This window comes from Aquila chrysaetos, chromosome 9, assembly GCF_900496995.4.
Source record: "Aquila chrysaetos chrysaetos chromosome 9, bAquChr1.4, whole genome shotgun sequence".
Taxonomy (NCBI): Eukaryota; Metazoa; Chordata; class Aves; order Accipitriformes; family Accipitridae; genus Aquila; species Aquila chrysaetos.
The window spans coordinates 30,828,167-30,839,619 of NC_044012.1; the positions used below are offsets into that span (position 1 = coordinate 30,828,167).

At 48.5% G+C, this 11,453-nt stretch overlaps 1 protein-coding gene across 1 annotated transcript; it reads right to left on the reverse strand.

The window, feature by feature from the left end:
- Positions 1 to 271: 271 nt before the first annotated feature.
- Positions 272 to 10,791, reverse strand: ALDH2 (aldehyde dehydrogenase 2 family member). Its single transcript, XM_030024170.2, has 13 exons — positions 10,611 to 10,791; positions 9,287 to 9,391; positions 7,755 to 7,895; positions 7,395 to 7,474; positions 6,728 to 6,839; positions 5,709 to 5,837; positions 5,094 to 5,207; positions 4,610 to 4,712; positions 3,702 to 3,886; positions 3,179 to 3,343; positions 2,707 to 2,864; positions 1,825 to 1,939; positions 272 to 847 (listed from the first exon to the last, which is right to left on the reverse strand). The coding sequence occupies exons 1-13, from the start codon at positions 10,740 to 10,742 to the stop codon at positions 815 to 817; spliced, it is 1,572 nt and encodes a 523-aa protein (XP_029880030.1). The 5' UTR covers positions 10,743 to 10,791; the 3' UTR covers positions 272 to 814.
- Positions 10,792 to 11,453: the final 662 nt, after the last annotated feature.

Sequence of the window (11,453 nt, forward strand, 5' to 3'; positions counted from 1 at the left end):
ACGGATCACCTACCCCCCTCCCCCCCACGGTGGTTTGTTGTTCTGCTACGGTCAGCTCTTCTGCTTGCTTTGCTGGGGACAGTTATCAGATGCAGGGCTTCCTCTAACGTTAAGGCAATATGGGGAAAGCGGGCTGTGCAGAAAGTCAGCGAAAACCTTAAAAACAGCTTGAGGCGGTGGGTAATCGATGTGTGGAAGAAAATACAAATTTGTGCCTGTACTTGAGCTGCTGCTTAGCTCGCTGACACAAACTGCTCCCACAAAGGTAGGGTTAACTTCACGAGGACAAGAACGTTTATTGCAAGTAGATACAAGGAGAGGAGGTGGGAGCAACTGAGAACAAACTTTCACCTCACAGATTCACACTGAGAGGTTGCTCTCCTGCTCAGTTAGACAACTGAGTCTCAGTTCACTTGGCTTACAGAGGAGGGACGTATGCGTTAGGTGTATATGACAAGGAGTAGGTATAGAGTTAGCTGTGTAAGCCAACAAAGAATTATTATAAAACCTACTGCAGACTAGACAAGCATTTAAATGACTTCCTGAAAAAGCATATTCATCAGATACACACGCAACAAGAGTACACCCACGTAATGCATTAGTACCCAATTGACTGTATTTGGTATTTTAAAAAGTTAAAGCCAAGTAACGTCTTTTAACAAAAGGTTGTTCAGGCACCTTCTAAAGAGACACTTCTTAACGCAGAGTTACGTATTTTCCATCTAAGTTTTGTGTGTGTTAAGAAGAGGTTTCCTTGCTTCGTATCTCATGAAGCGGCATAGGTTTTCCAAATGCATGGAGAGGCTGCTGTCCTTTAGGAGTTTTTCTGTGGAATTTTGATTGTCACCTAGAAAAAAAAAAGAAAATTCACAAGTTATTTTCCTGGAGACAGTGTTCAGTTATATTCACTTGAAGGCCAAGAGGCAGCAGCATCCTGCAGAAGAGAACCAGAACCAGAGGACAGCACATCCCAGTCAGCAGGCAGTGACTGGGATCACCTTGGTCTGGAGACCCATCTGGAAGGCTCAAAGAGAGGGGGAAACTCAAAGGCTGGGTCACAGCATCTCTCCAGAGATGCCACTTCTCCTTGAGAGGTGGGAGCAGGCACAGTTGTTTGTTCTCACCTGGAGCTCTTGTACCAAATCAGCCCCTCACCAGTCACAAGCTGGAGGCCCTCAACCGTTACGCACTTGTAACTTCGGCTAACCACCTCTGCCCAAGAGCTCTGTCACCCTTTAGACATTGCAGCTGCAAGCAGACAGTGTGATAGCCCTTCTGCCTTGTCTTACAGGAAATTACTCAGCCTGTGGTGATGGGATTGCCTAACACCAGGAACCTTGGTCTCACGCATGGACCTGAGGCCATATCAGAGTGGCATAAGTACTAGTGGTCATTGCTCAGATTCCCCCTCTTGAGCGATGAGTGCCACTGTTCATCTGCCAGTTTGTACCTGCAGAAGCTTCTGCCCAACAGGCATGCATCCCCAGCATATGCTCTTTCTGTTCACAAAATAAACTCACAGAGAAGTCTATACACTTGCATTCTTTACAGTCAGAAACAGCTGAACAGTGCCAAGTGGTGCAGGCCATTGGTAATCTGTTAGGTCACATATCCTTGTTTTCCTCAGCAGTTTAAAACACTTTCTGTTTTAAATACAGTTACATGGAGTTGTGTCTGCAGTCACTTCAGAAGTGCAGCTCCAATTTGGTTTCAAGCATTAGCAAGAAGAATTGCAACTCTCAGGCCAGCCTATATCAACAGGCACAAATACAATTTGGAGCTATGGCAGAGGGTTGGGAAGTCCTTGGATACAGGGATACTCACATTTTTCACCTCTACATATGCCTCCAGACCATATTCTCCCAGCTCTCGCCCATTCCCAGAAGCTTTGTAGCCACCAAATGGAGCTTGTGCACCAAACACATCATAGCAGTTTATCCTGAAATGGAAACCAAGAATTAAGCACCTGTAGTTTCAGAACTGCTTAATGGAAGAGGCCTTTTGCAGCAAAGGGACATGTCAGCTGTTTACAACGGAGGGACGGCTGAATTTCTAGGCAGGATTTCTCTCTTTGTCAGTTCTCTCAGCCAACAGAATTAATCAATACCGAAACCTTATCCTCATGAACCAGGAAACAGAACATCATGAAATCAATTCACATCTCTCATTATCACAGGACCAAACATCCAGGTTGCCACCCACACCTCCTTCAGAGGACAGATGTCAAAAGCACCTACTTGTTCACTCAGTACCATCAAAAAAAGATAGCGAGATACTGATCTCCAAAATGTCATGCTAGAACAGTAAACTGGTGTTGAAGCACTGACTTTGGCATAGTCTTCAGCACAGCCTCCGGACACAGAGAAACATCCGCTGCAGCAGCCAAGACAGCACAGACGTGCTCAGTGATCTAATCACTGCTGGCACTCAGAGCCCTGCAGCAGTTGCTGTCATTGCCAGCTGCAGTCCTGGATTTCTTTTCCCCCAACCCATTCCTTAATTCACAGTCGGAGCACAGAAGCTTAATGTACCTAAATTTTACCAACAGTTAGCATTACAACTGAAGGTCTGACGTTATGTTCAGTGAAGTACACGTAAAGTTGGATCCAAAGTAGAGACAGGCTATTGAAGAGCAAGCTTAATGAGAAATGGCAGCACGCAAGAAAGCTTCTAGCAGTTTAGGGAGAAGAAGGTGTCGAGGCTCACCAAACTGTTCCAGCTCGCAGGCCATGTGACACATAGTTTGCTTTGTCAAGATCCTTTGTAAAAACTGCTGCTGCTAGGCCATACTTGGAGTCATTTGCTCTCTCAATGACTTCCTCAATTGTTTTGAATTTCAGAATCTGCATGACTGGCCCAAATATCTGCAAAATCCAAACACAGCATGTGAAAATCTGTGTAAATTGATCATGGGGGAGGCTGTGGTTGATGCTGGAGTTAGGTAGGTATGTATGGTGGAAGTCACACAGGACACCAAATTCAAAGTATCACTTCCCGTATTACCAAAAGCCCAGGATGTAATCTGGAGGGAAGTTTAATGTGGTAACTTTCTAAGAAGCGTCGAGTTTTGCAGTTCATGAACGTCCAGTGCTTGTAGACCTGTGGTTTTTTGCATCAGAGAGGGCAAAATGATGGAGAAGTGAGAAGCTGATAGACAGAAAGGCACTGCGGGTCTCACCTCCTCTCTGGCAATCGTCATGTTGTCCTGCACATCACCAAAGACAGTTGGCTGGATGAAATAGCCTCTGTCTGCAGCGGGGTTGCCACCACACAGCAGTTTGGCTCCTTCACGCTTCCCAGTACTAATGTAACCGAGGATCTTCTTAAACTGCTCTTCATCTACCTAAGAGCCATGAGGACAGACAGATCAGCTTCACCTTTACTGGGGGTAAAAAAAGATTCGACTACAACCTGCTGTGCATGCGACTGTGCTCTAACAATTCCTCATTTCAACAGACTGCCAAGCCAGCTTCAAAGGGAGATGATAATTTTTAAATGCCAGCATCAAGTGGAGCTTTTGGAATCATCAGAATGGTTAATTAACTTCTCCCTCCTGCACAAGCAAGGAGATAATGGGCACAGTTCAAAGCAGATTAATCAAGAGACCAAAGGAAACATTTCATTGTAATCTACTAATGCACAATGACTCAAGACTGGGACTATTTCATGAGATAACAGTTCAGGACATTTCCTGCTCTTACCTGAGGCCCCTGTTCAGTTTTAAAGTCAAATGGGTTTCCAACTACCCTGGACTTGGCCTTCTCAACACTCCTCTCCACAAACTCATGATATATATCTTCCTGGACATATGTTCGGGATCCAGCACAGCAGCACTGCCCTTGGTTGAAGAAGAGGGCAAAATGGGCTTGATCCACAGCCCAGTCCACTAAGATTGGGGAGAGGAGAGAAAACAAATAAGCAAATAAAACCAACCAGAGTCAGTAAGTGACTTCTTCTGAAGGACTATCATGCAGACTGCTGGAGTATCAGTGATACAAAGTCCTTTCTGTTGACAGGCATTTTCCATGCTTTGGTAGGGCAGAAGTCCCATACAGATTTAATTAGTAAGAGGGACTACTAAAGCACCCCATACTAGAGAAAAAAATCTAATCTGAGGCAGATTACAGTTCTCATTTGAAATTATCAGGTATTAAGGACAAGTTATTTTAGATCTAGAAGAATTTCCTTCCTTACTGCCACATAAAAGCATGTGGGTTGGCTCATCAAGACCAAAAATGAGTCTATAGGCAAGCGATGAGGGAACCAGAACTTCCTAAGACTAGAAAAGAGCGGTACGCACTAAGAGAAAGAGAAAGAAATGAAAACATAAATGGAACTAAGACTGAAGGAAGATACTGAAACGATTCTCCTTTGTTGATAACTGAACTTCTTCACAGCACTGAGAAAGAAGTGGGAGTGAAGAGGTGCTGATACACAAATACGGCAGCTACAGTAGGAGGCAAGGAGACTTCACTGGGTGAGAACAGCCAGGTGGTGCCAGAGCTGGAGTCTCATACAACACAGGAGAGGTTTCCTTTCCCCTCCAGCTCTGCTTGCAGAAAGCCAGTGTAAAAGGTACAGATCAAATATTACACTAGCAGGTGCTTACTGTCTGCATCAGACATGATTATATTTGGACTCTTTCCTCCAAGCTCCAGTGTCACCCTCTTTAGGTTACTCTCTGCTGCAGCCTTCTGGATCAGATGCCCAACCTGCATCATGAGAAGAACAGGTATTAGGAATTAAATCCTACATATAGCAACACCTGGCAGGGTGGCTTGTTTTAGATCTCAGTCAGCAGTTTAATAATAATCCCTTCATTGTCAGGGCTTTAAGGGAACAACTGAAGTCTGCCCAGAGTTTCACCTCTAGTAGGAAGCAGCTCAAGGGAAACAATAGTAAGTATTCTAGAGAAGGCACCAAAGAAGAATCTTATGTAAAGTAAAAGTAAATGTCACATCCTGAAGTCAGCTGTGTTTTTTAAAAAGAAGTGTAGAAGGCAAGGCACCTCCAGTATTTTATATAGAAAAGGTATAACAGCAATGAGATATTCTCTGTATCCCAAGGGCTTAAAAGTTAAGGTACTCCCTTACCTCCGTGGAGCCAGTGAAGGCCACTTTATCTACATCCATGTGAGAAGAGATGGCAGCCCCTGCAGTGGGCCCATAGCCAGGGATGATGTTCACCACGCCTGGTGGGAATCCAGCCTGCCGGTTCACAGCAGGAGAGAGCAACATTATTCCTTTTATGATCAAGGATTTCACCTACCCTCATCTGTTATTAATGCTTCAGTAGGCCTCCCACGAAGAACAGAGCCTTTTCTATTTCACTTTAATTTCCCAGGTCTTTAGTTTTAAGGTACAGTTTGCAATAACCAGGACAACTCCTCTACCCACCCCACATCCTAAGCATAGTTTGGAGCTATGTATGTTAGCTTTCTAATCACCCTATAGTTTATTTAACTGAACCTCAAAGAGTCCTTCCCTAATCAAGATTTATGTCCTCTGCATAAGCATTTGTAAGGAACAAGGGTTTTTTTTGCCAAATCAAATGCTAATATACCCAAGACAATCCAGCCTTTCTTCGGATCAGACAGCCCTTCTCTGTTCCTGTCACTTGCCCTCCACAGCTCACCAGTTTGGCTGTACCACACTGCACTCCAGCAGTGACAGCAAGACAGCCGATGCAAACCCAGCCTTTTCGCTCACCTCTTTGATCAGGTTAGCTACATAGAGAGCACTCAGGGGGGTTTGCTCCGCCACTTTCATCACGACCACATTCCCAGTCGCCAGGGCAGGCCCCAGTTTCCACGCTTGCATCAACAGCGGGAAGTTCCACTGAAAAACAAGGAGGTATTTGCTGGTCTGAACTTGAAAGTTTCCGATTAATCAGTAAGTAACCAGTGAGCTTCATTCAAATCAGCTGCAGCACCTACAGAACCAGTCTTTGATCTTTCCCTAGCTGCTCTTCAACGTTTGGCTCCTTTTCAAACACTGCCTTCTGCTTGTCCAGGAAAACTGTACTCTGAAGTGTGAGGCCTCTCAGTACCACTGCAAAACCCCAACTTTTTTTGGAATTAATCTTTACTGTCACTTCAGCCATTAAACGATCTTTTGAGGCATTTTGAAAGACAGCCTGTTTGTAATGACAGGGCAGCACACGCAAACTGGTGAGGCATTTACATTCAGTTCTTGCTCAATGCAAATATGAAAAACATGCAAATACAGTACGCAACAATCAGAATCTGGCTACTCCTATAAAGAGGTAACACTATCCACGGATCACTGTATAAATATGGCTTTGTTGTTGACAAACCACCTTGCTACGCTTGCTACCAGTTACCAAGATAAGATCACGTACATAAAGCTAAATTTTGCATGCTAGCTCTGTATTTCCTCATCACACAGAATTTGGTTTTAATGCTAGGTAGTAGTTTAAACTTAATTGTCGTTCTGAGCCAGATAACTCCTACAAAGGGGTTTAAATTCTTTTTTTTTTTTTTAATCAGCAGATACAAAGCAAATCTTACTCAGAGCCCATGAAATCAGGTAGTTCTATACTGCCAGAGCAAAGCACCAGCCCTCCCAGCTGGTGCAAGCATAACTTTCTTTACCACTGGAAGGAAGCAGTTGTTAACAGCAGCTAATAACTTGCATTTTAAGACAGCTCTTCATGGTAACACTGCATTCTTGAAATGCTACAGGAACTACTGATACATTTTACTCACCGGGATTATCTGCCCGCAAACTCCCACTGGCTCATGTCTTGTGTAACAGAAGAAGTCTCCGTCTAACGGGATGGTTTTGCCATGGAATTTATCAGACCAGCCTGCAAAGTATCTAGCAACAATAAAGTTTTGGTCACTGAATTTAAAATAACAAGTCTCCTGCCAATAGAAAACAAGACAGACTTCCTCCAGCTATTTGCTTGCCTCCCTTCTTCAGTCACTTCATAAAACACATACCAATACAATTATTTCCCAAACAGGTCATTTTAACAATGGACAGTAACTACAAACATTTGTCTCTCCTGCCTTTGCCAGCACTTTGCATAACATAAATTCTGTCATTCCCGTGCTGTAACACAGATCACCTCCAGTAGTGTGTCCTGTATATAGCAAGAGAGAAACATAGATGTAACAAAAATCCTTGGAAAGTCACAGGAATTACAGCCTCATTCTTAGCAAAAAATAAAATTAGACGAAAACAGGGTGTCTGACACCCTGCTATGGGCCAAATGAAACCAACAGGTCAGATCCAGCCCTGTCACCCACAACACTTGAATCAGAGGCATCTGCTCTCTGCACCTGCAGAGGTTCAGCTACCATGGGCCAGCTGAGCACAAGCGTGAAGCATGAAGAGTTACTGTGCTGTCACCGTTCCCTCCACGCCTACCTGAGACATTTGACTACCATGTCCAAATCCACCAGGTAGGAGATGGAGTACGGTTTGCCATTATCCAGAGTCTCCAGCGCCTACAAAAGACAATGAGATTGCCTGAAGAGCGAGGTGGGGAGAGTCACGCATATAGATTTAGATTCGAATCTCAGTTTGCAGTTTGGATCTGTTCTGCCTGTTGGCGTTTTTGCTTTCAGCTTCCCAAAACTACTTCTCCATCCTTTTTAGCACTCTCTCACAGTTTTAGCTGTGGCTAAAGTCCCCATCACACCCAACGGGCACAAACCACCATCTCTGCCTCTCTCCCCGCAGCTGGGGATCACAGCAGACAGCTCAGCCACAGAGCGTGATACGCACCGCCAGGTAAGCCCGGTCCCTCTCGATCAGGTCAGCAAGACGATTCAGCAGCTTCCCGCGATGAGAAGCATCCATCCTCCTCCAAGGCGAGCCCAGCTGGAAAGCTGCCTTGGCTGCCTTAACGGCCTTGTCCACATCTGCCTGCAGAGGAGTCCAGGCAAGAGTGTGAGAAAGGAGTAACCAGCTCCTACTCACTCTCAAAATACAGCTGAAGCCCTCCCTGCTCTCTAGGAGAAAACAGCCTTCAGTCAGATGGCACAAGTGGCTGCTAGTGCCAGCCTTTGTGGGGGCAAGAACTTGCAATCTTGACAGCTGCCTCGCTGCAAGACACTCATTGGTCCCAGGGCAGGGGAGCGCACGGGCTGCAGCCCCGGGGCCACTTGCCCCACAAGCATCAACCTGAGCAGCGCTGTACAGCAGCACAGCCTCAGCACAAACGCTGCTGCTGGACCAGCTGCGGCTTTCTCACCCAATCTGCATCCGTGGGGAAGAGGGAGCAGAAGTGGCAGTGAAACAGATGGGTGCAACAGCTGTGCAGCCACCACCACCGCCTGTGCTTACGCTCTCTTATTTCAGCTATGCGGAGTGCAAATATTGTCAAGTTATTTCTGTGATGTCATCTGCTGGGTTAATATTTGCATCCTAGAGCAAGGCATGGCAAAAGCTCTAGAAGTGTGCTTTTGACACTCTTTCAGGACTTGATTTCGCCAGCAGAGTCTAAAGAGTTTTTTCCTTGATCAGATATCTCTAATCCATCATTTTGTCCTGTCAGGGCATTAACTGGTTTCTACTCAGTTCTCTGTTCCGGCTGGCTGTAATGGTCTCGCCAGGACAAGCCACTCTACCACAGAGAAGCAAACAACAAAGGGTTTCCCTCACTCACCCCTCCCTTGGGGAACACAAACAAATTTCCATACTGTAGGAAGAACCCAGAATTGCTGGGAAACACCACCTCAGCTCTGCCACAGACTTCTGGAGGGCCTTGCCTGAGGCATGGGATGATTACATGACTCTATTCTCCACTGTCTCTTTCTCTTTTTCTTTTTTTAATTTCCTAGGGCTGGGGACAGTCTCCCACTGCATGTGTACAGCAGAAAGGGGCTGTTCAGGTGAATCCTGACCTTTTGTCTCCTCTGGTATTGTGGCTCTGGATCACACTGCCAGCACAGCACCCACGGGACCGCAAAGGCACCTGCCTTCATCCCTGCTTGCCCCAGCAACCTCCACGCACGACTGCTCCCCAACCTCCCAACTCAGGCTCCACTGCGCACCACATCTATTCCTCTCCACCCTTCCCAGTCTCGGCTTGGCACTGGTAAGAGGCAAAGCCAGAGGGTTTTTGCTGAAAGCAGCACTCAGGGAAGAACACAAGCAGCACTTGACATGGTATTTGTATAGGTCAGACACTTATTACTGCAAACGCAGCACTTGGCGGAGCTGCCTCGGTGAGACATGAGTTAGTGTCTTCCTCTGCAATCCCTGTGTATCTGCTCACGCGGAAAACAAACCGATCTCATGAAGAGAACATTTACCTTATCGCCCTCAGCAACCTGGCAGATAACTTCTCCTGTTGCTGGATTGATAGAAGGGAAGGTTTTCTTACTGACTGCATCATGCCATTCGTTATTTATGAAAATCTGCAACGAAGAAAGCAAAGCAGTGTTAATGCTTACAGCCAGACCTAGGTGAAATCGGTAAGAGCTTGAGTTGTTTGATGGCACCTTAGCAGGCTGTTTAATTAAAAAGGTCCCAACTTGTGCGGGCTCCAGATCTGCACCAATATGAAGGAGATATTTTAGCCTAAAAGCACACAGCAAAAGATGCAGCCTCAAGTTAATAGAAAGAATTCACATCTCAGCAAACAGCACGTGAATTGGAAGCGGTTCCCCGTCTCAGGAGGTCCCTGCAAGACCTGGAAGCCTGGCTGGAGCTGCACAGGGGCACCAGGAGGGTCAGGAGAATGAAGTGGGAAAACGCTTCAGGCACGGGTGATACAGTTGATCTCATACACAGCACTAGAGTTTTTGCAGCACTTCCCCGATTAAGCAATTTCGGGCTCCCCATGTACCGCTGTGAAACAGAACCAGGTGCCAACAGCAGCTCTTCACCAACTCTTTCTTTCTCAGTAAGGGAGAATTTGTTTTTTCAGGTCTGTGGCAAGACTGTCAGTGAAAAGATCATGGCGCTTGCTGAGAACTTGCCGAACACTCAGCCAACCCAGCCGAGGGCCTTGTTGCGGCCGCTGGGAAGGAGTGGCTCAGCGGCCTGGGAGAGGAAGGCCAGCCCCCCACCAGCACCTCGCACAGATCGTGGGACCATGTTTTCCTCAAGCTGCTGAACAAGGATCACAGGGACTAATCTATGCAGACAACCAGCATCGAACCAGCACCTTCCCCTCCCTCCGCATGCCCCCTCGCGTAGTTTTCTCCTTAGGTTGTTTGCACCGACGGCAGCGGTTAGCCGAGACAGCCGCGGGGATCGGGATAAAGCCCCATCGATCGGAGCGGGACATACGCCTTGTCCCTCACACCAGCTGCTGCACCCGGCGTTCATTTTTTCCAAGACGATTTCCTGCAACGCAAGGCTTTGGGCCCAAATGTCCGGCTGCTCCGGCGCCTGCCCGGCTCTGCGTTAAACCGGGGTGTCCCCAGCCCCAGCCACCACCCCGGCGGACCGCACAACTCCCCCCGCCCCGGGCCGCGGCCGAGCCGGGGAGCCCCAGGGCCCCCGTCCCAGCCCAGCTCGCTCCCGGGGAAGCCACCGCAGCCGCCAACCGGGGCTGCCCGCGGGCAGCGCCCGGGACGCGCTCACCCGCCGCGGGGACGCGGCCGGGTCCGGCCCCCGGCGCGGCCCTACCTTGTTGCAGGCGATATCGGGACGGGGGTTGGGCGCCGGGATGGCGGAGGAGGCGGCGGCGGCCGAGAAGGGCGAACCGAGCCGGGCCGGGCCGCGGCAGAGCCGAGAAACGCGAACCGCCGTCCGCAACATGCTGCGCTGAGCCGGGCCGGGCAGCGGGCGCGGCTCCCGGTTCTCCGGGGAGGGCCCGCACCGCCCCCCGCACCGCCCCCGCTCCGCCTCGGCACGGCCCGGCTCCGGGGAGGGGGGGGAGCCCAGCTAGGCCGGGTTCGGCACGGCTGGGCTGGGTTCTGTCCGCATCAGCATGGCCCGAATGGAAGCGGCTTGGCACAGCTCGGTTCGGATCGGATCGGATCGGGTCTGGTTGAGCTCGGTTCGGGCAGCGAAGTTTGGCTCAGCTGGGCTCAGCTAGGTCCCGTTCGGATCAGCACAGCATGGCTCAGCTGGGCACAGCTCAAGTTCATCCCCATGCGGGTCGGCTCAAGCCCAGCTCAAGTTCAAATCACATTGGCACGGCTTGGTTTGGTGCATCGGTGGTGCCTCATCGGTATCCGGCACCGGCACTGTCCCTGTCCATGGCCAGGGAACTTTGCACAGGCAACGAGAAAGGCAGAGGAAAACCAGAAACGCCTCTGTTGTGCTGGTTAGTTTTTCGGGAAAGGTGGTGTGATGAGGTAAACGGTTGGGGGATCCCTGGTTACCTGGACATGCTGTCCTTGGGGAGCATACAGGAATCTAAAAAAGAAACTACTGTGTACCAGAGAAGAGGAACAAAGCCAGCAAAGTACTTTCACAACAGGAACATTGCTCGGTGCATGCAAATGAGAGGCTTTGTAAAATCGC

Coding starts and splice junctions, on each gene's coding strand:
- ALDH2 (XM_030024170.2), bottom strand. CDS start 10,742: ATGTTGCGGACGGCGGTTCGCGTTTCTCGGCTCTGCCGCGGCCCGGCC. Junction 9,392..10,610: donor CCGATATCGCCTGCAACAAG/GTAGGGCCGCGC, acceptor TCTTCGTTGCAG/ATTTTCATAAATAACGAATG. Junction 4,713..5,093: donor CCTTCACTGGCTCCACGGAG/GTAAGGGAGTAC, acceptor CTCATGATGCAG/GTTGGGCATCTGATCCAGAA.